We start from the raw sequence: 24,560 nt of genomic DNA, 5'->3' as shown, positions 1-24,560 counted from the left end.
TAGAAAGAAGCGTTATTGTGAGGCATCTCTGTTACTCCGACAACCTTTCAGCTTACTAAAAAAAAAGATTGCCAAAAATACGGAATAAGTGCCCTGCAAAGCGTGACTGTCGGATTATAAGAAGTTCATACCATTTTGCAAGAATATCGCTGTTTATATTGCGGTTTTTGGTGAAGTTGTTTAAGAAGTCATAGTTGCTTTCTATAAAGTACCCATGTCTCAGATCCACATAGAGGGGTTAAGAGAATCACTTGTTGACACTGATTTTTGTAGACAGGCGGAGCGATTTATTTCGCCACACTCTCGCTTGGAGGCGTCCAAAAGCACGACTATCCCTGATCACATATCAACCTCTCTTTAAAGCAATGCGTCATTTGATACTATGCTTCCCAGACAGTGAAGTTATCTACCACTTTAAGGGATGTCTATGCGCGGTGATCTTTGGGCTGAGTAGGTTTTATTGGGTGACTTCTGGAACATGACTTCTGTTTTACCGAGGTTTACAGGTTAACCAAAAAAAAGCAGCAGCATGATGAAAATTCGCTGACCGCGAGCTGGATATCATCAGGGCCAGCTTTAGGCCTATGCTGCCGCAGTGGACCCCGAAGGTTCAAAAGCCCCGCGCTAATTCTAGGTGTAAATTATTAAATTAAACCATTATAATTTATAATAGGGTTCCCGTGGTCTCCTTGTTTTCAAGGAGCTCCTGGAAATCTCCTGAAACTCATAAAAATGTCCTTAAAAAGACAAAATTGTCATTTTGGGGTGTCAATCAATATGGTAAACACCAGTCCTATGCGTGATATAAAAAACGGCATCGTCAGCTTTCATTTAATAAAAATGTAATGCAAATACGAATTTATTTTCTAATACAAAATCTTTATTTTCACTTATTATCCTTATCCCTACCCTTACTGGTCCGCGCGCAATCCATTTCACATAGGGCCCCGCAAATGTTAGGGCCGGCCCTGGTTCTGCAAGTAAGGCATAGATAAGCTGTTTTATGACCATTTCCTATGTTTTGGTATGGGACAGTAGACTTCGAAGCTTTAACACATTGCAAAATAATAATAAAGTAAAAGCTACCTACGGGTGTAAACAATTTATAAAGCCTTTAAAACACAATAACTAATCATACATAAAGATATTTAATTTCATTATTTTTCTTCCATAGTTTCATAATGGATCAATGTAGAATTAGATGGTGCGCAAATGTTTAATTACGCCAATTGAATCATTAAAACTTGTTCTTGTTTGCGAAGAAATGTCTTAGTGTACTGCTGTGAGTGTAGTGACGTAAGCGGTGTCAAGTTTTTTTTCCCGTTTACGTCATGGAAAATTTTCATTCATAAAACATTCTAGCCAAAATTAATTTTTCGATAATGAGGCATTTTCAAACCGATATAACGGTCGACCTCGAGTTTCCCCGATGTGGCCAATGAGTTGAGAATTTTTTTCTCACTATTATGCACATACCGTGAACTTTTAAAGAAAATCGTTAGAGCCGTTTTGAAATAAAATTTATAAATATATATACATACATACATACATACATACATACATACATACAGGAATTGCTCGCTTAAGAGTAAAGGATTTCTATAAATCAAATAAAACTAAAATGTTATTTAACCTTGGTTAGGCCAATAATAGAATATGCATCATCTGTTTGGGACCCCTCAACTCAAAAAAACATTAAGAAACTGGAACAGGCACAAAATAGAGCAGTGAGATTCATAACAAACGAATATTCACATTTGACTAGAGTAACACCTTTAGTAAAATCACTAAATTTAGAAAGCCTTCAGAATAGAAGACTTAAAAGTTAAGTAGCAATTATACATAAAACACTGAACCATAATCTTCAATACAAAGACAAAATCTAATAAAATACTCTTAAAGACACAAAGATAAAGGCACATTCTTCGTTCCATATGCTAGGACAAATGTGTACAAATACTCCTTCTTCCCTAGTACTATTAGAGCATGGAATGGGTTGCCTGAGCTAGCAAGGAAAACCAGTGACTTGGCAGAATTTAGGTCATTGATTAATATGCATGACTAAATGCATGACGCGTAGGACGTAATCATCTTATTTTTTGAAGTAACGTCTGTATCATCTAAGGCAGTGATGCCCAAACTACGGCCCGCGGGCCACATCCGGCCCGCGACGTGGTTTGGACCGGCAAGCCAAAACATCGGCACAAAATGTAGGGGCAAAAAAGGTAGAAAAATGTATTTTTTTTCTTTGATACGACTCTAGCTTTTTCTTTGATGGATTTCATTCTAATCTATTTTCTTGTAGTATTCATGTTTATTTTCTTGTTTTTTTTTCGGCGACAAGAATTGACAGTTGTTTTAGAGTCTTAGACACTACCGCGGCTGTCTAGAGCTAGCCGTGTTCATGACATCTCATGTGTGTAGCACAGCACATCTCTTCTGCATCATTTTGGTTCGTGTACTTCTGACGTCAGCATGTGTCGTGTCATATTTGCACGTTAATGAAATGGGAGAGCTGAAGAAACGATAATTGGATGTTTAGCGAGAAATGAAGCAAAACAGAGTGCTTGCTAGCAGTGATGGAATTAAATCGGCGTGGAAAAAAATGAAGCTGTGCCGCCTTTCTGGCATGACAATAGCAAAACGAGTCGAGCAGACGATGTTGGTGAAAATCTCCATTCAAAACTAAATGACAGAGCAGCAGATTTCGAAATAATGACTATTGCTGCTGGAACTTACAAATCCAGATTTCGAACAATGAGGACAATAGATGTCTATGCCAGGTTGTCTACATAAGCCTTGCACATTTGCGAAAACAATTCATGGTATGATCACAATGTTTACAAGAACTTATTTTAGTAGAGAACTTTTTCAGTTATAAGACATCTGAAACCTATGTTACGTAATTGAATTATGGTGTAAATAGGCCCATTGGAGCCACGAAATTGTAATATAACTATTTAAAATGGTTTATTCTCTATTTCATTTTTTTGGTATCTTTTTTGTTAATGTGGCCCGCGACACGAGTGTCGGAAATTAAAATGGCCCGCAGGCCGTATGAGGTTGAGCATCACTGATCTAATGTAAGATACGAAGTGATGATGTGCTATATATTTTAGAAGTTACATAATACTTTTACATAATAATTTTTATTCTGTAGTTGGCAACAGTGATTTCAAAATCTCGTCAGGCGTTCGACTTTTTTTTTGTTTCTACCAATCAATTAATGTACAACGAAGAGATTACCGAGTTTAAATAAAATCTTTCTAGAAAATCCACAGTTATTGCATAGGCTCTAGATAACATCCGACTGTCACCACCATTCTTTAGTTCATACGAGTGGCATCCACTCATGACAAATTAGACTGTTGTTGGAAGTCATCCATTGTTTTGTATTACCCGCTCGTTAAATAGACGTCATATCAACATGTATACTTAAATATGGACCAAATATTACACAGCAGCTGTTCATGGGGAATGTTACTCTGGAGACATTTGTTTGTTTGTTTGTTTTTTTTTGTTGTTGTTGTTGCTTTGTAGTGGTTTGTTGTTGTTTGCAAGTCAACAAAGGAACAATATTTCTCAGTCTGTAAATGATTAAACTTGTTTGTTGGTAATTTCATGGTCAATGTTGTGAATGTGTTGTGTGTGAGTCTGTGAGACACATTATCATAAGATTAACCATGCAATAGTACCATTAACAAATTCGTTGAACACTAAGTCCCTTCGTCACTTTGCATTTAAAATGGTTTCAGTGTGTTTGCATAATTTTAAATATTTAAGATATGCAGATATATATCTATACAAAATAAACCAAATGTTTAAAAACGAATTCTAAGGGAAACTATTCCTATTCTTTTAAGGTCATCGTATTCCAATCAATATGGCGTTAACGGTCTCATTAAAAACCTTCAGTTGCCGTCATTTGTTACCTAATTGATTTAAATTTTTATAACTAAATACTCAAACGACGTTTTTAAAAATGGGTGTGTCGTGAAACAAATGGCACGCCGAGCGATCCCCCACAATACACATGGTCATGTAGTAAGGTTTGAACTGAAACAATTCACACGAACTCTCGAGAGTCATCACTGGCAACGGAAAAGTTCGATAATTACATTCAGAGGCGATAGGCTTGAGTTCAATCCTAGTTTGAGGGTCTTGAGAAAAGAGACTATCAAAGCCTCTTACACGTCATACTACTTCGAGAGGCACTGTGCCAAAAGATTAACTCAGAGTTTTAAATTACTGCAAGCTAAGAGACTATCGCTCATAGCATTGAAAACCTCGGACCAAGAGATCATCACAGCTTGATAGTGTAAGCTTAGCAAATTACATAGTATTAAGCTTAGTGTCTGGGACAAAGATTGACAGTGTAAATTACAAGCTACAGTATACTGTTTCGAGGAAAAAATAAGTGAGAAACATGTCAGTTTAAAGTGTTTAAATATAAATATTAGTGAGACGTTAAAACACAACCAAGCGAAGATTAAAATAGCAATACAAGAATATGAAAACCTTATTTACAATAAAACTTACCCTTGTTTCGTCACTGCCTAGAGACCCCAATGTTTCTACAGGTTGAGGCACCATGACATGAACTGGGTTATCCCCCTTGGCGGAACGCCCTGACCGAAGGAGGGGCGTGTTTTCATCGACTTCTGCCATAGTTGATACACCCCTGGTATGTGGGTGCTTTACTATTTTAAATTAGTTCTTCTGTTATCTAGAATTATGTTTCATTTAATGTCCACAATGTTTCAAGTAAACTTCATTTTTGATCCTTGAAATGAAAAAAAAATATATAGAATGCATTAATGCATACATTAATTAATAGATGCTTTATTGAATGGATAGATAGGCACAGATTGAAATAGAAGAGGGGACTTAAGTTTAAATACTTTACAATTTAAAATTTTGTTCAAAAAAATTCAATGATAGAGCTTAAGAGAAGAAACAAGGTGGCTGAGGGGTCCCGGGTTCAAATCCTGGTGAAGACTGGGATTTCTAATTTCGATCTTTAAGACGTATCTAAGTCCAACCAGCTCTAATGGGTACCTGAAATTAGTTGGGGAAAAGTAAAGGCGGATGGACGTTGTGCTGGCCACATGACAACCACGTTAACTGTGGGTCACAGAAACAGATGACCTACAAACTGCCGAATAAAGTCGCAGCCTCCTTATTTCTCCGCAAGGTTAACTCTTGAAACCTTTCCCATGTTTAGGTATAGCTGCACGCGGGCACGTTGCCCTGCCTTATCGTGGCGCCCGCGTGGAAACGGCCATTCGAGGAAGTGGCTAGGCTAAATGGGTAGCAACACAAGACTCCCGTGGTGATGCCCACGGGTAGACGAGAGTCCACTCATTGCACGGGCGGCGTTGCAAAAAAAGTCCCCACAAACCTGTCACCAATCCATGCGCTGTTCCTCAAAGGGACCGTTACATAAATGGCGGGTCCCGCACAGTTAGCTTGGTACATTGAAGGAAAATGGCAGAAGATCCCGGTGCATTATCGGCCTTCGGCCGTGTATCTAGCCCACGTGTCGGGGGTCAAACGCATCGGTCAACAGCAATGCTTTACATAGGCATTGTCTAGGGTCTCTCCCAAACAGAACTGTGTGTTCACACAGGTTGTTTTTTTTTTACTGTTTGGCGTCCAAGCAGGTTTTTTTTTTCAAACTTAGGGTTCGAAGAGCCTTCGGCTCAGCCCTTAGACATTAACATTGGTATAGCTGCAAGACAACAGAGATTTGTATTGAAGAGTACCACAATATTTCAAAACAAGCTGCTCGATTTCTTTTTACTTCAGTTTCTTACGACCTTAATGTGTGAAGCAAGATTACAAAAAAAAAACAACTCAAAAGTATAGAAGTAGGGCTTGACGCCACACTAGTTATTAGAATTCAGCTTTACCAATATCGTGGCTAATATCAAGAAGTTATGCTCTTCAAGAACACAGTACCGTCAAAGTCTTTAGACCTATATATAAGTGATTATATCACATCTATATTTTTTTTGTAATTGAAAAAAAAAAGCTTAATTTAGAGTACCGGTATGGATTAATACATCTTTGTTTAATTTTAACAATAGAAAAAAATCCAACCTAAAAATAAGCAAAGTGTTCCTTAAAGGAAAAAAGTTTGGGAAACACTGATGTAGAGATTAAAATCCATTAAAATCTAAATTGAAATATTTAATATATGCTTTCCCATTCCCGTGCTTTACATGAAGCTTTCTATATAGAGCAGCTGTTCTCAACCTTTTTAGTTCCGCGACCCTTTTTACGTGGCCACTGTGCGGCTATCCCCAACCGTAAAATCGCTAATGCTATAAAATCGTAATAATAATGTAAATATCTTATATGAATTGCCAAAGCTGCATATTTAATCATGAGACTAAAAACTATTTCAGCTTGTAACCAAACTACAAAAATAAACACATTTTAATTTTATTACCGCATTTATTTACTTTTATATTGCGTGATCACCATATAAATCTTTTTAGACTTATGTGACCATTACAGAAGCATTACGGAGCATAGTCAACAGCTAAAGCAAATGTTTTCTACATTTGTACAAAACTGTTGCGCCGGTTAGGGACAAATATCAACGTCATTGTGAAAGTTGACTTTATTTCTGTTTTATCAGATCAAAAATTGTAGGGCAATCTTTACAAGATCAGAACGAATATCGTCATCTCCATCAAGTCTACATCTGTATTGAACAAGTTAGACAAACCTGTTTCGCAAAGATAAGTAGTTGGAGATTGAACTCATTTAGATTTAGGATGACAAAGATTTCAAACAGGAGGTCTTTTCTGTAGTTGGCTTTCACTGTCGGTTATGTTTGATTCAAAACTGTTTGACTTCAATACGAATATAACAAGAAAACGTTTCAGAACTTTGCCTCTCGACAGTAGTCTGACTTCAGCCTGAAATAGCTGAACATTTTGGACATCTCAAACTGATTACAAAGCATTGAAAACAGTGGACAAAATTGAAAGCATTAACATCGTTTTCTTGTAATACTTGTGGTATTTACTAATATTCGTCGATGAGTTTTGATGATTTTTGGTGACTCATTCTGTAAAAAACTTGAAATCCAGACCAACATCCAGCATACTTGGAGCATCATTTTGTAATCACTACAAATATTTTTTGCAAGAGATTTTATACTTTTTCAGAAATGAACATATTTGTCATATACATCACGTGCTGTAGTAGTCGTTTCAAGAAGAGAAACCAGCATTGACAATCGCCATCCTCACGTAAACCAGTCACTGTGATCCATTTCCAACATCTTCGGATTCTTCAAGCTCGATGATAAATATTTGAAGTGAAGCCACACCTTTCATAAGTCTGCATCCAACATCACAATACTAGCCTTCACCTGGAATCCTACAGAATACATGGCGCCCTTATTGGGAAGCCTATGCAAAGCAGATGGGCAAGATGTTGGGACAGTTGGAGAGATTTGCCCAGAACCGAGCCGCCTGGATGAAGGTGGTTGATGGTATGTGCCCCAGACGGGACCAAAGGCAGTTATATAATTTCCAGGATTATCTGATCGATAAATCACCAGACAGCTTTTCTGTCATTAGATACGGAGATTGGACTAAGATCTAACACATGCGGCTCCAATCATTACTCGAAAAATGTATTTACGCTGGCAACAGGAAGTCCTCAGCAATGATGTGAGGTTTCATAGTTCTAGCAGTTCTGAAGGCCACCCAATAAGAAGTCCTCAGCAATGATGTCAGGTTTCATAGTTCTAGCAGTTCTGAAGGCCACCCAATAAGAAGTCCTCAGCAATGATGTGAGGTTTCATAGTTCTAGCAGTTCTGAAGGCCACCCAATAAGAAGCTCCAATCGTTCGACGACTGCTATGTTTTATTTATGTTTGATATCAAAATGACTTTCAGATTGTTCTGATTCATTGATTCTGACAATAGCACGTCGTTACAATTGACGCACTGTGATTTCTCAATTCCGGCTTTAACCATTGAAGTAATACCATATCGTACAAATGGTCATTCTAAAAAACTATTATCTTTTCTATCATAGACTAGAACTTGATGGTGTATTACTAATTATACACGGATGTGGTTTTCAATTACGTGCGTAAATCTTCCCCATGGAAATAAAATCTCTGACTCCGCAATGGTGTTGCTTGTGTCTCATCACAGTAGTTTGCAATATCTATTCTCATAAGACAATTGTAGTATTTAAAAAAAAAAAAGCTAGGCTACTCATGAAAAATTTTGCATAATGTCACGTTTTTTTTTTTATCTAGGACTGAATGCCCTGCTCGAAATGCATTATGTCATCAGTGCGGTAAAAAAGGACACTTCCAAACTGTTTGTAAATCAAGTAAAACAACAGCCAACAAAGCTGACAGCAAAATATCACTGACCAGTGTGATAACTCCATGTACATTGTCATCAACGCATTTCTCTGGGCTTACACAGTCTACGGCCCAAGTGAACGTCAACGGGTTGCTGTTGCAAGCTCTCATAGACACTGGCAGCTGTGAAAGTTACATATCAGAAGCCATGCTATTGGTATTCTAGTCGTTATCATTTCATTACATTTTATAATATTTTTTCCGATAGTCTTAGGCGACACCGAAAAATCGTCATTCGACCCCCAAGGGGATCGCGCGTCACAGGTTGAGAACCCTGATTAAGAGTTACAATATTGTTATGATCTTGGCCTATCTACGTGACCAAATATAGGTAGGTATAACTTATTAAGTTCGTGTAATAGCTAGCACTATTCGTTTCTAACTGTGATAATGTGTAGTTAACATTTACTACACTGAAAAAAAAAAAATGCAACTAATTTTGTTTTCACTTTTACTTGTAAAAGAAAATTGGCAAAAGATCATTTGGTAACCAGCGATTATTGATGTAATTAATGCTGGCTAGACTACTGTAATCTTCAAATAGTCGTTTAAAAAAGTGTGTATGACTTATTTGTAATTACAGACATAACGATAAATCTTTGCATATTTTTTACAAATAAATGGACAAGTTAGTATAAGATATACATCAGTCTGAATCAGACTATTAAAATACATTCGTCTATTTGAGTCTAGCATGAGTTAATTAATACCTACCTACAGACTATTACCTTCGATATATTAGGTGCACAATTTCACCTCCACGTTAGAATAACTACGAAACACATTTAGTCCCACAGCACACTGCAAGAACGTCAAATATATTATACAATTGAAATAGCCGTTGAAAGGGAAACCGGCAATGTTAGGCTATATGTTATAATTTTCAACCTGATTAGCTCTGACAGCTCTGTGATAAATAAAAAAAAAGGAATATTGTCTCCTGGTTGGCTAGATTCTAGTTAGGCCTACATATATCCTATTGTGACTTCATTCTGATAAACTTTATTGATAAGGAATATTGAAGATAAACCGACTGTCCATATGATTGCTATAGGTCTAGATTTTATATATATTCAACAACATAAATCAATAGATATAAAAAAAAAAGTATGCAGTCGAGTCTTTATAAATAAACACTGTTACAATAAGAATATTCAATAGTATACACATCTAAAATCTAATGATCTAGGTCTAGCTCTTATATTCTTAATAGTAGTCTACTATCTATATTCTATATCTAGATCTATATATAGAATCTAGTCTTTTAATGAATGTATGTAATGTAAATGGATTCTTCAAAACTAGATCTAGGTCTATGTCTAGTTCCAGATTATTTTAAATCTAAATCTAGATGATAGACCTGGATTCTGGATCTAGAGATCTATCATCTAGGTTCTAGTCATTCTAATTCTAGATATAGATTAATATAGATCTAGAATCTAGGTCTAGTCCAAGACTTTCGATCTGGTTCAAAATAATTAAATATTCCATTTACAGACTACATCAAGATCTTTGTCCGAAACTGCTTTATACTTTGTTAAAAGAATGTAGATCTACATATAGACTTTAAGTCCAAATTTTCAAAGACATAAAGTACACAAAATATGTTTAGGTTGGACTGTAAACAATAACAAGGAAGACGAGGCGTGTGTACTTGGTCTCTTCAGTAGAAGCTGAACACACCGGCTAGCACAAATCGAATGTCTAAATTTAGAATTGTTTTGACCTGACCTACTTTTACTTTACGTAATATAGTCGTGTTAAACATACGGCCTGCGGGCCACGTGTAGCCCTTTGCATTTTTGTGAGCGGAACAGCGCATACTACATATCGCTTCATTAAAATGGCCTTTTTTTGTTTTTATTTGAAACGAAAAAAAATTTTTTTTTTTAAAGTTAAAATAGTTTTAACTTTCCATAGCCGATTCCAAACTGCAACACACCTGTTCGGAAACTCCAATAGACTATATATAGGTTATTGTTAAGGATTCTAGTTGATAGAACACACTGAATTCAATTTGTATGTAATAATGCAACAGACATAGTTTCTAAAGGCAAGCTTGTTTAAAGTTGTTATCAGGGAAGTATCATGTGTTTGAAGGTAGAGATGCTTGTGATCTAAGCTCAATATTAAGCAAGCTCCGAACCACTGGCGCTCAGGGAAAACTAGAAGAGATGATATGTTTCTATGTTGACAGTGAGAAGATGTTAGCGATTGGTTGGTGGTTATGCTGTGTGAATTATGTACAATAGGCAGAACAGTTGTAAGTTGTCTTGGGTACACCAGACGACTCTATGATGCATGAGTGAAAAGACGTGTTTTTGTAGTAAGCTAGATTTTGTTAAAAATACCTTTTCATGGCCGGATTTAGGTATGTGGAGGCCCCGGGGCAATTTTTGGAAACTTTTATAATAAAGATTTACTTATGAAGGAAAATACTTATATCTAAAAGCATGCTTAGTACATTTGAGAAGAAATTGATTTCTTGACATTTTAATCTCACTTTCCCTTTAAAAAAAAAATTTAATATGCATATTTTTGTTTAAAAGTGTATATTTTTGAGTATGGGAAGGGCAAGGCACTGTCGTAAATCAGGAGCTGTAGTTACTTTTCCAAGCATGCTACAAGCGTACACTTCTTAATCACGACATTCTGCAGGCCGTAAAAATGCGGGGAAAAAAAGTTAGAAAAAAAAACTTGAAAAGTTTTTGACCCTTCGAAATTTGGATATATTTTTATTTCTTTTGTTGAAGCCCTTTTCTTGTTGAAGCCCCTTTCTTGTGGAGGACCCTGGGCTGTAGCCCCACCTGTCCTCCATTAAATCCGACCCTGTACCTTTCTATATAATTACTAAAATCTACTAGGCTACATTTATTTCATTTCTTCTCAAGTTGAATTTGCCAATATTGTGATAAAAGTTATATTTAGTATTGTTAACAAAAAAAGTTATTCAAGTTATTTTAAGTTTTCAGCGCAGCTGTCGAATGGTATTAGTACATCTATACTGTTAACACTGGCCTACAACAAAACCTTTTTTTAAATGTAGTTTTGCCAGCTTATTCCCATCATGAAGCGAAAGCATTTTGATAAAATAAATACAATAGCAAGAATAAAGTTTTAAAATGCATTAAAAAAAAAAACAATGCCTCCATTACATAACTTACAATAAAATATTTTTTTTAATGCATCGGATATTGAACTCTTGATTCTAACACTGCCGGCTTCTTCATTGAACGATTTTATCAACTAGGCATTGTATAAGATATTTATAACTTTTGGTACGTTTATTGGTAGGCAAAGACCTTCCTTCAGAGAACAGTACCAGGAAGAAGAAGAAGAGGAAGACCGAGAAAGCGATGGGAAGACAAGCATCAAAGAATGGACAGGCCAGCTAGTGAATGAAATTCTGTCCAAGGCAAAGGACAGAGAGGAATGGAGAAAGACGGTTGGCAGTTCTTGTATGGTACCCCATCGGTTCAATAGAATAGATGAAGATGAACGTGAAGAAAACGTTTAATAAAATGTTTTTTGGTAATAAATTGTTGCTTTTTTGTTCACTTAATTGACCAACTAACGTCTTGTATCACTCTCTCCTATGACTACTCAAGAAGTAAAGCAAACAATAGAAAACACAATGAAAGGAACAGAGATTGACATCTGCTAAAAAGGAAATAGAAAAAAAAAAGCTATTTAAATATTTAGTCACGTTATCCACTGATTTTTTTATTTTATTTCTTGTAAGTTGTAATATTATTTTTAGATTACCTACAATGACCTACATTTTCTTTTCATATGTTAAAATATGTAAATATAAAAATATTAGGTCCCACCGAGATTTGAACTCGGATCGCTGGATTCAGAGTCCAGAGTGCTAACCATTACACCATGGAACCAGTGACATTACTGTAAAGTATTTGATCTAAGGACAGTTAGATCTAGTGTTTTTTTATTTGTCTTTTTTTTTGTTGATTTTGTGTTCGTTCATTATATTGTTATAAAGCTATTATGATTTTGATTGCTAGTCGCTTTTGAATATATATGCCCTCGAGATAGGACATTGAGAAGACTGGGAGTAAAAGAGGAGTGGGAGATCGAAGCCTTGAAAAGTTGGAAATTTGGGAAGGGGATCGGTAGGTATAATTTTTGACGGCCTGGTTGTAGGTCTATGCACTTCAGGCTGTCATCGTGTTGGTGTCCCTTCCCTAAGTCATGCAGTCCTGGCCTGAAGTAGACTTAGGCAAGGGCATAATGAGGAACGTGTGTAACTTATTAAAAAAAAAAAACATAATCACGTGCATGCCTTTAAAAAACGAGGCTAGTTTAATCTATTTTTAGCAAACAACAATGCGCAGTTTGACAGTTTTAAGTTAGATATAGATGATAAATAATTCTATTTCTGTAACATTTTATGTGACCTACGTAAAGATGCAATGCAATCTAACTCTGTGACTGTACGTAAGTATATACATATTACACTGACGTAGGCCTATTGCTGTGGCCGCGCTGGATGAGGAGGCGCGGTGGCTGAGTGGAGGTGTGGTGGATGAGTGGTAAAGCGCTTGGCTTCCAATTCGGTAGTCCCGAGTTCGAATCCTGGTGAAGATTGGGATTTTTACTTTCGGGATCTTAAAATTTAGGGCGCCTATGAGTCCACTCAGTTCTAAATGGTACCTGACATTAGTTTGGGAAAGGCAAATGCGTTTGGTTATTGTACTTGCCACCGAGGGCCATAGTAACAGATGACCTTTACATCATCTGCCCCATAGATTGCAAGGTCTGAAAGGGGAACTTTAGTTTTTTATATGAAGCAAAATTAATTAATTACCACTAATTAATAAAATAAATTAATTAGTTAATGTTTTTGTGATTTATATTTTGTTAGGGCCAATGAATTATTGAGCAAAGTTTCAACTTGATCCGAGAGTGGGAAATGAGAGAAATAACGTGAAAAAAAAATAGCCAGACACAGACAGAGAGACGAAACTTTGTAAATATATTGGTGCCAAAGACAGCTTCAATGATTTTGTTTTATTGATCGTAATTCGGAGAGGCTGAATATCACCTTAATGCTCATAAACTTCTAAACCATTGAGTAAGCCACCGATTTCCATTCAGTGTATTAGGCTACATAGTATCATTTCACTATTTAAATGTAAGCCCACAATATTATCTGCAGGCGTGTCACCAAAATAGTGTTTAAATGTCACCTAATCGAACAAGTGATTACAAGTGTAACATGACCTATGTAATATCTACGCATCATATCTCGTCTTCATGAGCGACGCTTCCCAACCTTCGGTACGCGCATGTGATAATAAACGGACTGTGGTGGGGATAGGCCCGAGCTTTGAAATGTTTGGGTCTTGTGCGAATCAGCAATAGGAACTCCATTACTTCGAATTTATGGCCCCAAAAATGAAGCTATGGGTCCGGAAGAACACTGTAAGCTCTTCTAGTGGGGCTCACGGCGGAGCCCAGGGGCTCTAGACCATTTTATGTTTTCTGAGATGATAAAATGCTTAATTTAGGTATCATTTTTTAAAATGGGATAAATGGATTTTGAACATTGAAATCAAGCTTTTATGTTATTCTAAATGGATAATAATAGTTGGGGAATACACGCTCTTCAAATTCTGGTTGTGCCAAACAGCTGTATCTCTTGCGGAAAAAAAATCGCAGGATCCCTTCAGCCTCGATGCTTTGTGCGGTCGCAAATCTTGCATACTTCAAAGTTCTAACCCACATGTGAGTTGGCCTGCTTTAACAGAAATCAGTAAAAGCATAAACACACTAGTTAATATACAACAAAAACAACAAAATTCTATTATGGTCAACCTTTGGTAAGATTTACATGCCCACATATACGTTGAAAATTACGTAAAAGATTTACCCTTATAAAAAATAAATAGAATTTAGTGTTGCTGTGAGTGAGACAAGTTCGAACAAGAAGGACTAAAATCAACAACATAAATCATACAAAGGGAGACAATACGACTCTACTTAAATATGATAAGTTATCTTTCTTTTTACTTCAATTCTGCCATAAACTTCCTAGCTTCATATGTTTTATCCCACAAATTTCCCTTGACCATTTCATCATTTCCATTTCGCCAAAGTGATCTATTTGAGAGTCCGTAACATTTAAACATAATGTCAAGGCCATCAGGAAGGAACTCTTTATTATCTAGAACAAGTTTCCTATACTCAGCTAAATTAATGAGGTTAAATTCCTGATATCTTTATTACGTAATTTGGGAACCTTGTTTAAAAGAATCGCCAGATTTACATCCACATCTGAGTCACAATTAGCATCTAACAGACTTTTAACAGTATTTTTCACCTTAGAAAACAACGGACAATCTAGAAATAAATGTTTCTCTTCCACTTCCACCGACCTGTTACATATTTTACATTTACAACAGATTTCTAAAATATTGACCTTCTTGTGCTCAGTAGGTGTCATGCCAAAAAAATGAGCATATACGTTATTTCCCTAGCCTAGAGTCAAGAGCGCAATGTGCTTATGAAGATTTATAAAGGAATCCCTAAACTCTGTTATACCTCTTTCCTTTCCCCATTTGATTCTGAGACCCAAGTTCTCCTTTAATTTGTACTTATGTGCCGTGTAAATTTACTTGAGCTTATTAAGCATTAAGTCTTCATTATTCAAAAGGATTCGTGAAATCGATCTATACAGTGGGTATGTATACAGCAAAGTAATGTGGGGTATCATTCTGAATTGCAAGTAATCGCCCCAATCTGATTCCATACAAATGCACTGCCAATGGACACTTTATAACTAATGTCTTTCTTAGTGCCTTAATCTTAACTCGAACATCATGTAAATTAATTCCATCGTCTTTTTTTATCTTGGATCAAAGTGTTATGCTTGATACATTTGTGTTCCTAAAAATGAAGCTTCAGGAAGCTTCTAATTAATCTTATATATTTTTTTTTTAAAGGAAACCTCAGAATTTGCGCTATTCAGTTTTAGCTTTATCATCATAGGAATCCTTGGGCCTTGGGCCTCTTTTCTTTGCCTCTTTTTTGGGCTTTATGTGCCTCTTTTTTGGGCCATTTTGCCTCTTTTGTGGGCTTTTTTTTTTTTTTTTAAATATGTTTTTATTTGTAAGTTATCATAATTCACAAGTATTAAATCATAAACAATTGAAAAGTGATTAACCTAAAAATATAATAACAGTAATAGAAATATTATTTAATATCAAAGACATACTACCTAACCAATGAACCCCCTAAAGACAGAAAAATGATACAAGTATACTCTACTCCAGAACAATCAACACAATATCAGATATCCCTGACCCCCAACACCCTATTTCTGAAAAACTACATGAGCATTGTACAGGTATATGAAAATCAATCTAGATAATTCTCTACCCTAAAGTCCATTATTTTTCTAAATGTTAATTCCAAGTGATTAGGATCAAACACCTTATTATTATGTAGACATTTGAGCCAGCTGATGAAAAAATATTGTGATGTCGTTCGATCGGAGAAAACTTTTGAACACACGGTAAACTCATAATATTAATTCTTGCATCTCAACAACTTAACAACTACCAAAATAATTATTTAAAAAAACAATTAAATAATTTAAAAAACCGTTATACTACCATTTGATGCACCTTTGGAGGATTTACTTCTAAAACTTTCTTGATTATTATTTTATTGTTGTATTTTGTTTAAATATTTTACCTGGGCGTATTATGAGAAACACCGTAAGGACAATCTAAGGGTTACCTTCTTTAAAAAGATTTCATCCAATAATAATAAGTTGTTCAGCGTGTGCCATCCTTCATGTATATACTTCATACTAATGTAATAAGTTGTGCATCGATTTGTTATTTCGCTGTTCAGTCTTTATTTATGTCAGAAATGTAATGACGAATAATATACATAGGTCATAGGTCACTTGATAAAATCGTGTAAGGGTTTGAAAGATTGAAATTCGTACAATCAATGCATTTTTTTTTCAAATATTTTATTAGAAGGGTACCTCATGCAGGGCCGGCCTTAGATAATTGGATGCCCCAAATGAAGTAGAAAAATAAAAAATAATCAATGAAAAAATAAAATTACACAATTTAAAAAAAAACCTAGGGTAGTACAACAATAATATTGGGCAGTAGTTTCGATATTTCTACTCTAAAAAAAAAAAGTCCTTTGGGAGGTCCCCACCAATTGGAACTCTAGGCTGTTGCCTAGTTTGCAATGACCTAAGGCAGGCCCTGCCTCATGGCTCCAATTGGTATTGGGCCCGGGTGAAGTAAATCCTTTCGTGACATGATTGCTACGCCACAGTGGAATGAATGATGTCGCCCGTACAGCAGTTTATAAGTCCTTCCCAGGTGGAGGTGCCGATACAGTTAGGAATTAGTGTCGTCGCAGGTTCTGCCAGGACCCGGTCACACAACTCGCGGCCTCACCGTGGCACTCGAGTGAAAACGATCGCTACAGGAAGTGATTTGGCTAAGTGAGTAGCAGCACAAGACTTCTGTAGAAGTGTCTAAAGGAATGCGAGAGCTTTCCCATTGCACAGTGCGGAGTTGTAAAAGAGCTTCCACGACCCTGTCGAAAAACCAGGCAGCGTTCCTCTAGGGACCGTTACACCAATGGCGAGTCCTGCACGTTAGCTTGGTAAATCAGGAAAATGGCGGGGGTTCCCGGCACTGGCGGATCCAGGGGGCGGTAGGGGTGATCGCCCCCCCCCACTCGGCCGACTAAAGAAATCACACAATTTGTATACGAATTTAATAGTTATGTTAATAATATATACTAATTATTTATATTTCAACCTATTTTTAGATTATTTCGGCCCCCCCTCTAGTATGTTGGCCGATTTGGTTGGATGGGGAGGTGGCGATGGCATCAATTCCGCCCCCCCCCCACCATACACTTTCGAGTGGGGGGGGGGGTCCAATTTATTTGTAGAAATTATAGCTTGTTAACGGAATCAATTAAATATCTATATAATTAAACCTTGTTATTGATATTTTAACCAATCTTTATATTATGTCGTTCCCCTGTTAGCCCATTTGGTGGGGGAGGCGAATACATCTACTGCCCACCTAAACCCTTTGAGTGGGGTGGGGGGGCGGTCCTACTTTTAATTAGAAATCATAGTTTGTGAACAAAATTAGTTGAATTACAATATAATTTTTATATTATGTCACTACACTTCTGGTATCTTAGCCGATTCGGTGAAGTGGGGGGAGGACTTCTACTGCCCTCCCCGCTCAAGCACTCGGAATGGTGGGGGCGGTCCTAGTTTTATGGAGAAATCAAGTTTGTGAACAAATTTAGTTGAATATCTATATGATATAGGGTAGATATTCATGTTTTAGATGTTTTAACCCATTTGTATATTATGTCGCACACACACTCAGATCTCAAATTTTATCATTAGTAAATATAAAATGAAAAAGAGTTGTATCATTAGAAAAAACTATAAAAAGGAGCGAGGATTAACGTTTTCACTCTACCGCCCTCTCCCCTTTCCAGATGAAAAAATTACGTTTAATAGTCAAATATGGCGGCAGAGTTTATGTAATTGCACACTAATTTATCTGAGTTATTTTAAGAAAGACTTTGTTTTGGAAAATTTTGAATTCATACGAAATTGTTCAGTATAAGAGTAACAATTGAGATGAGTTCTGAACCCAAATATTATTTTCCTTGTCACCTTTTTCCAACCTTTACTCATACTGATATTTTTCTATTGTATAAAACAATTTGGGACTATAACTCACAATATATTCTTGAATCCTAAAATGCAAAAAACAAAATAGATTAGTATCTAAATGGTTCACTTAATTTCTCCATCCACTGCCGAAATTTTTTGTTTAGAGCTATGAAGTATAGTTCTGTAACAAAATTGAACAAACAAAGGAGCTTTTTTTTTTTTAATATTATTTTACAAATACATTTTTTTTCGCGCGATCTTCAAAGTCTTAATCTAAATATGTTGGGTATCTTATCTTTTCAAGGAACAAATCAGTTGTATTTGCAATGTAAATTCCTATTATTAAAATGTTTTTTAAGTAAAACATTATTCAAAAGGTCCTTTTTTGATAGGATGAATAATGAGTTGTAGATGTTCTTGTTATGTTTTGATTTACATCACATCTTATTTAATCACAATGGTAAGAAAAAAATATGATAAAATAACCACAAAAAAAAAACATTAACAAAAAGCCACAGCATTTTAAAGTAATATTTTTATCTCAAAAAAAAAACGGCCTCCTTTTGCAGAACATTGGCAACCGTACTCCGGAAACACCTTCACAAACATAGAAAAATGCAACGTACTCAGTTACAAAAATACACTAGTTGAAGCTAGATAACATTAACAAGACACACAAACAGGACACAAAGAAAAGACACACAAACAGGACACACAACAAGACGTACATAAAAACACTAGCTGATCATCGCTTGGGCTTTTTATCTTTCCTATCAGCGCGATCGTTCAACAGGCCCACTCATCTGAGACCGTGGACCATTGAACATTAGATGCAGGGTTAATGGTGTGAAACTTAATAGACATCCAGCTACAGTTGTGATCTACAGTAGTATCTTGGCTTGTATCTGGGCAGACACATCATTTTTACCAAGACTTCTCCGAAGAATGAACCTTTCAATATATACATGCAAAAATGAAAGGGGAAGGGGTGATCAACATGAACTTTTATGTGTCAATGACCTTTACAAATATTTTTTTTTTCATTGACTTGTTTTTAAAGAAGGCTCGATATCTCAGTCAACAGTTTAATAAGCGAATTAATAATTATAAATGCTCAGTTCTTTAAGTCAAATATTAAATTGGGGGGGGGGGGGGAGCTGGGATTTATGGAAATCAATTAAATAATCAAGAGCATACAAGATCCAATGTTTAAATGGTATTCCTCTAAACAATGCCAATGGTACAAACTAAGCTTGACTAAACGATAAACAAGAAACTTAAGGCCATTATTTCTTATAGAGATCGACGTTAGTGTGAACATATTCGCAGGAATCTATAAAGGGACCGACAACGTTTTAGGTCCTATAGATGACATGTACAGTAACATGCAAATTCTTTTTGGTCATGTTGTCGCAGCCGCTACGAGGTCCTGCACAAATCGTAAGTATTATGTTGAGCAGTGTAGCAATGTGTTAATGGAATCAAAATACAAAAGAATCGGAAAAAATAAGAAAATAAGTCAGATAAAAGGCAACAATTGCTGGAATCCTGGGCAAAAAAAAAAAAATATAGTAAAATTATTTGTTTCCTCGCAAGCACTAGAGATTTACCAGCGTTATGATGAAAATATTTATGAAATAACAGGCTCAACGCCATTGGAAGACAATGATATGGTCGAAATACGTAGAGGGTTGATAAAATATGAAATAATCTTGACAGCATAAGTTTGACTGAACTATTTCAAATTACCGTCAAGCAAGTGGACTTAATAATCTGTTGTTTGTGTAGACAGTCAGTTTGGGTTTCTGGGTTGTTTGTGTAGACAGTCAGTTTGGGTTTCTGGGTTGTTTTTGTAGACAGTCAGTTTGGGTTTCTGGGTTGTTTGTGTAGACAGTCAGATTGGGTTTCTGGGCTGTTTGTGTAGACAGTCAGTTTGGGTTTCTGGGTTGTTTGTGTAGACAGTCAGATTGGGTTTCTGGGTTGTTTTTTGTAGACAGTCAGTTTGGGTTTCTGGGTTGTTTGTGTAGACAGTCAGTTTGGGTTTCTGGGTTGTTTGTGTAGACAGTCAGTTTGGGTTTCTGGGTTGTTTGTGTAGACAGTCAGTTTGGGTTTCTGGGTTGTTGTTGTTGAGAAAGCAGTATTTGAGCTTGTGAGTATAGTAAGATTCCCGTGTTGGACCATCTATAGGGCAGATGATGTTAGGGTCATCTGTTTCTTTGGCCAATGGTAAGCGAGCAGCATAACTAGCCACCCTTACTTACCCCAACTAAGGTCGGGCGCCCTAGGAACCCGAAATTCAAAATATAATGTACATATTTACTACTGTGAATAGAATATGCTTTAATTTTCATCACTTTTTTTAGAATTAAATTCTGCGTTAGTATATTGTATGGGTCTTGCAAACATATCTTATATATCTTTTGTTAATTTTCTGAATACAACATATTTAAACCTTTTTCTATTCATATAATTATAATAAGGCTTGTCTTCGAGTCCGAAGATCACTGAGGAATGCAGTATTTCCGGTGGCTGCGCAGCCCCAACTGTGACCTACGTATTTTACCACATCCATAGCAAGCATAATCATTGTCCGCAGGTGGTCGATTTGGATTTTCTTTTCGCCGTCTGCGTCTATCTTCGGCAGCGGATTTTCTTTTGGTCTCAAATGTGTATCCTGCGGCCTTTGTGAGTGACCTCCAGCTGTCTCGTTCTGAGGCCGCAGGTGCTCTCTTCTATGTCAGCTAAGGCATGTTGGCGCCTGATCTGGGCACTTCTGTTACGTCGACCACCTTTTGGCTCACAAAAAAAAAAAAGGACTGCTTTTGGCATACGTTAGTCCCCCATACGGGATACGTACCTTGCCCAGCGTAACAGTCGGACCATGGGGGGTCCCTCTATACTCCATAATGTCCATACCGGCGTTCGCAAGGCCATCGCTGTTTGTAATGCAGTCTTGGCACGTATGTCGAGGATGGAGGATATAAGGTACGTGTAGTGAGATGAAGTAATTTTTGTCGTTTTCTATATAAATAAAATATTAAAAGTAGAATTGGTTTACAATTGAAACGTACAACATTTTCAAAATCTAAATTCTATTTAAAATAGATACAAAAAATACTTTTTTTTTCCTGCAAATTTGTGTAATGATTAATTTAAAAAAGATTTTAGTAATTTATGTCATTTGGACAACTCACTGTATAAAAAAAATTATTATCAAATAAAATTCTAACTTTTCTTATTAAAACACCTATCGAGTTCTGTATTTCGCTGTACTACGAAAATAAAAAAAAGAAAGGTCATTATTTCAAAGGTGGAAAGGTAGTCATCTACTTTCAATTTGTTAAGGTATTACGAAATTTAGACTTTTTAAGGTCAAATATAGTGTAAGATTAAAAGTGATCTTTCTTTTATTAAAAATGTTTTTAAACCTATAAAATGTTTTAAGTTCATATAAAGTTCAACATTTTTAAAGCAGTATTTACAGAATACTGAATTAAAAATTGTAGATTTATGTCTTAGGAAGAAATTTTATTCAAAGTACGTATAAATATTCTCGAATTTCAATGACACTTTTTGAACTGTGGCGCTTGCGTAGAAAATTGGCTTTCCATACCAAAGATACAGAGTTCGATTCTCTGTAGCGGATTTTTTAACATTATGTTTTTTTATTTTTATTTAATTAATAAATAACTAAAATTTGCAATATATTATGCTTACCTATTTTATATTTTTCTTTTTTTTTTTTAAATACTTTTATCATCATCTGTCCCGTAGAGTGGACCACAGAGGAATGTCTTCACTCTTCCCAATAGGAAGCTATTCATAGTAGAAATGTACATACAAATAAATCAACTGTTCGATGTTGATTAACTAGCTTTTCTTTGTAACTTTATTACTTTTGTACCATTAATTTAGATGATTTTGACAACGACCGACCAAACCAGCATTGAATGCCTTAAATTTGAATGTCAAGTACATTTATATTTGTTCATTAAGTAACAGTGCTTGTCAGGTAGTCTCCAATCGTTTAATAAATTATTTATATAGCAAAATACTTTCGACACATTATTAAACTTTACATAATGCTTTTCAGGACAGATATGATTGGATGCCTATCACATGGCACAGAATTTATGGGCCGCATTGTATAGAAACGCCCGGGCCGATTTTAACACCCAGTCCGCCCCTGGCCATCAGAAATTAAGAAGTATTATTCTGTATGAATAGAATACTAGATGTATACTTTATGTTTTTCAGCTACTGTCACGTAGACCGCAAAGTACCTCAAAAAAGTGTTTACGATGTATTGAATGCCAACTTTTAAGTAGCCCTGAATTTCAACCAAAGGTTAATTAGTATCCTGTTTCAGCCACACTGTTTTCGAAGAACCAAAATGTTCAAGTTTGACAATCGTTCGCATGTTTTGTTGGTCTTGTTGTATCAAACATGTTTTTAATGGAATTTTTTACTCCAATTTTTATTTATTTCGGTCATTCTTCGCTACTCTCTTGGACGTACGAGACTACAAGCACTTAAAGTGACTTGGGATTTCTGAATAGCTTGTGTGGTCATTTACCCACGCGAACATTTACACTTTTAAATAAATAAGAATAACATGTCAGATAAGTCGCAAATTGTGTGGAGCTTAGACTACAGATTATATTAATCTGTTACAAGTCGTTAACTGCATCAGGCAACCCGCAGTTTCTAAACTCTTGGCCGAACAGATTAAAAAAAAACAGTCACCAAAGTTAGATTCTTCTGCAAAACTAACTTAAGTATTTTTATAGAGGCTATATTTTTTGTGTCTGTGCTCAATCTGTGCAAAATAAAACAAAGAAATTCCAAGGACTCTGTGAAAACTGTTCTTTTAATAAACAAATGTGTTTTCATTGTCGTGAAAACTGTGATATAGTTTAGTTTTCAGTTCAGAAACATTTTCGCAACTGTGAGTATCTTGTATGACTTAAAGTAAAATGATTATATACAAGTATCCTTAGAAAATTTAAGTAATAATAACTAAAAAAATATCAGTTTAAAATGTATGGATAGCTGTACCTTTAAAAAGAGCTGCTACTTTGAACAACGTAATATGTATATAATTTTAATAAGTAGACATTGTACTGTTTTAATTTATTAATTTATGCATCTGTGAACCTTTGGCTCCGGTGTGCAGGTAGAGAGGACGATGGTGAAACAAGATGAAAAGTCACCTCTGTATTATTTTGGACAGTTTAGACAAGGAGACAGCCCTGTCCACGTGACTGTACCGGAAGTGAAACAAACATTTGAGGATGCGGACGACGAAGATGACGAGGATGTGTGGGTGAGTCAAATCTAAATAGTTTTTAAAAAATGTGCAGTCTACTCTGTTTGTCTGTCTGTCTTTGTTCCTTTCCTCCTATCGTTTAGTTTTGTCTTCTTTGTAATATTTTTATTTCATGATTCATTTGCACTATCTTCAGTCTTACCTCTTTGTTTGGTTTTATTGCCATGTCGGCTGTTTTCTGTCTTTATCCAGTCTTTTTTTCTTGTTTTTGTTTTGTTCTGTCTTCTTTGTTTAAGCAGAATGTTTCTTTTCATTTTCTCTTGTCATCATTGTCCAGTCATTTGTTTTTATTTCTGTCTCTCTCTCTCTTTCTCTCTCTCTCTCTCTGTCTCTCTGTGTCTGCCACCGCAACCCCCACCTCTTTTTCTTTAATTTACTTTATAATTGGCATCCTTTTTTTCTCTCTTTCTCTCTCTTCTCTCTCTTTCTCTCTCTATCTCTCTTCTCTCTCTTTTTCTCTCTCTATCTCTCTCTGTCTCTCTATGTCTGTCTTCCTCATTCTTTCTCTCTACAGAATCATAATCAAAGGCCTAGTTCTCTCTGTTAACATTTATCCATTATAATCATTTATATTGACTGAAATCAACGTTTCACTCTGTAGCCAATATTCTTTTTTGCAATTGTCTTCATTGATACATTCTAATATATAGCTAGAGAAAACTATTAAGCAAATTTATTTTGTGATTAAAAATATGAACAACTTTGGTTGACTTAAAGCTGCATGTTTTATAAATATAGGTTTTGGCATCCGATCCAAAAGTATGTACTCAACAAATAGGACGCTGTCAAGGTCAAGAAAACATCCACCCCATCTGTCTCAGTTGGCAGAACGTCAATGTCTCTGTCAAAGTGCCAGTCAAGAAGCAATGCTGCACTCGTGGATCAAGGCAGACTCTGGAGAAGCGAATCCTAACTGATGGTAAAAAAAGACAACTTACTATAACTATATTCGCTTCTCAAATTTGATAATAATAATAATAATAATCTTTATTGTCCGTAAGGAAATTTGTCTTACAATGTGTGCATTACATCAATAGAGTTCTTTATGCCTCGAAAACCATATAAACTAGATTTAAGTTCATATCAAGTGAAGAGTTCCATTGGATTGCTCAGAAAGTTTTAGAGGT

General features: G+C 35.8%; 1 protein-coding gene and 1 non-coding gene across 4 annotated transcripts in view; both read right to left on the bottom strand.

Annotated features, from left to right (window-relative positions):
* Nucleotides 1-10,014, bottom strand: part of LOC106074852 (protein white-like) — a 28,288-nt gene extending 18,274 nt beyond the window's left edge. The window contains exons 1-3 of one of the 3 annotated variants that reach the window (XM_056017647.1): nucleotides 9,935-10,014; nucleotides 9,116-9,202; nucleotides 4,540-4,783 (exon numbers count right to left, since the gene is read on the bottom strand). In XM_056017647.1, the coding sequence (XP_055873622.1) occupies nucleotides 4,540-4,668 (129 nt within the window). In that variant the 5' untranslated portion in view covers nucleotides 4,669-4,783; nucleotides 9,116-9,202; nucleotides 9,935-10,014. Of the gene's footprint in view, nucleotides 1-4,539; nucleotides 4,784-9,115; nucleotides 9,301-9,934 lie in introns of those variants that run through there. The other 2 variants (XM_056017661.1, XM_056017654.1) reach the window with 2 other exon arrangements.
* Nucleotides 10,015-12,222: 2,208 nt separating this feature from the next.
* On the bottom strand, nucleotides 12,223-12,294 carry Trnaq-cug (transfer RNA glutamine (anticodon CUG)). Its single transcript has one exon. It is a non-coding gene; the product is annotated as a tRNA-Gln (tRNA).
* Between the last annotated feature and the right edge of the window lie 12,266 nt (nucleotides 12,295-24,560).

The sequence above is a fragment of the Biomphalaria glabrata genome, chromosome 1 (assembly GCF_947242115.1).
Source record: "Biomphalaria glabrata chromosome 1, xgBioGlab47.1, whole genome shotgun sequence".
NCBI lineage: Eukaryota > Metazoa > Mollusca > Gastropoda > Planorbidae > Biomphalaria > Biomphalaria glabrata.
This window is presented reverse-complemented; position numbering and strand designations above follow the sequence as displayed.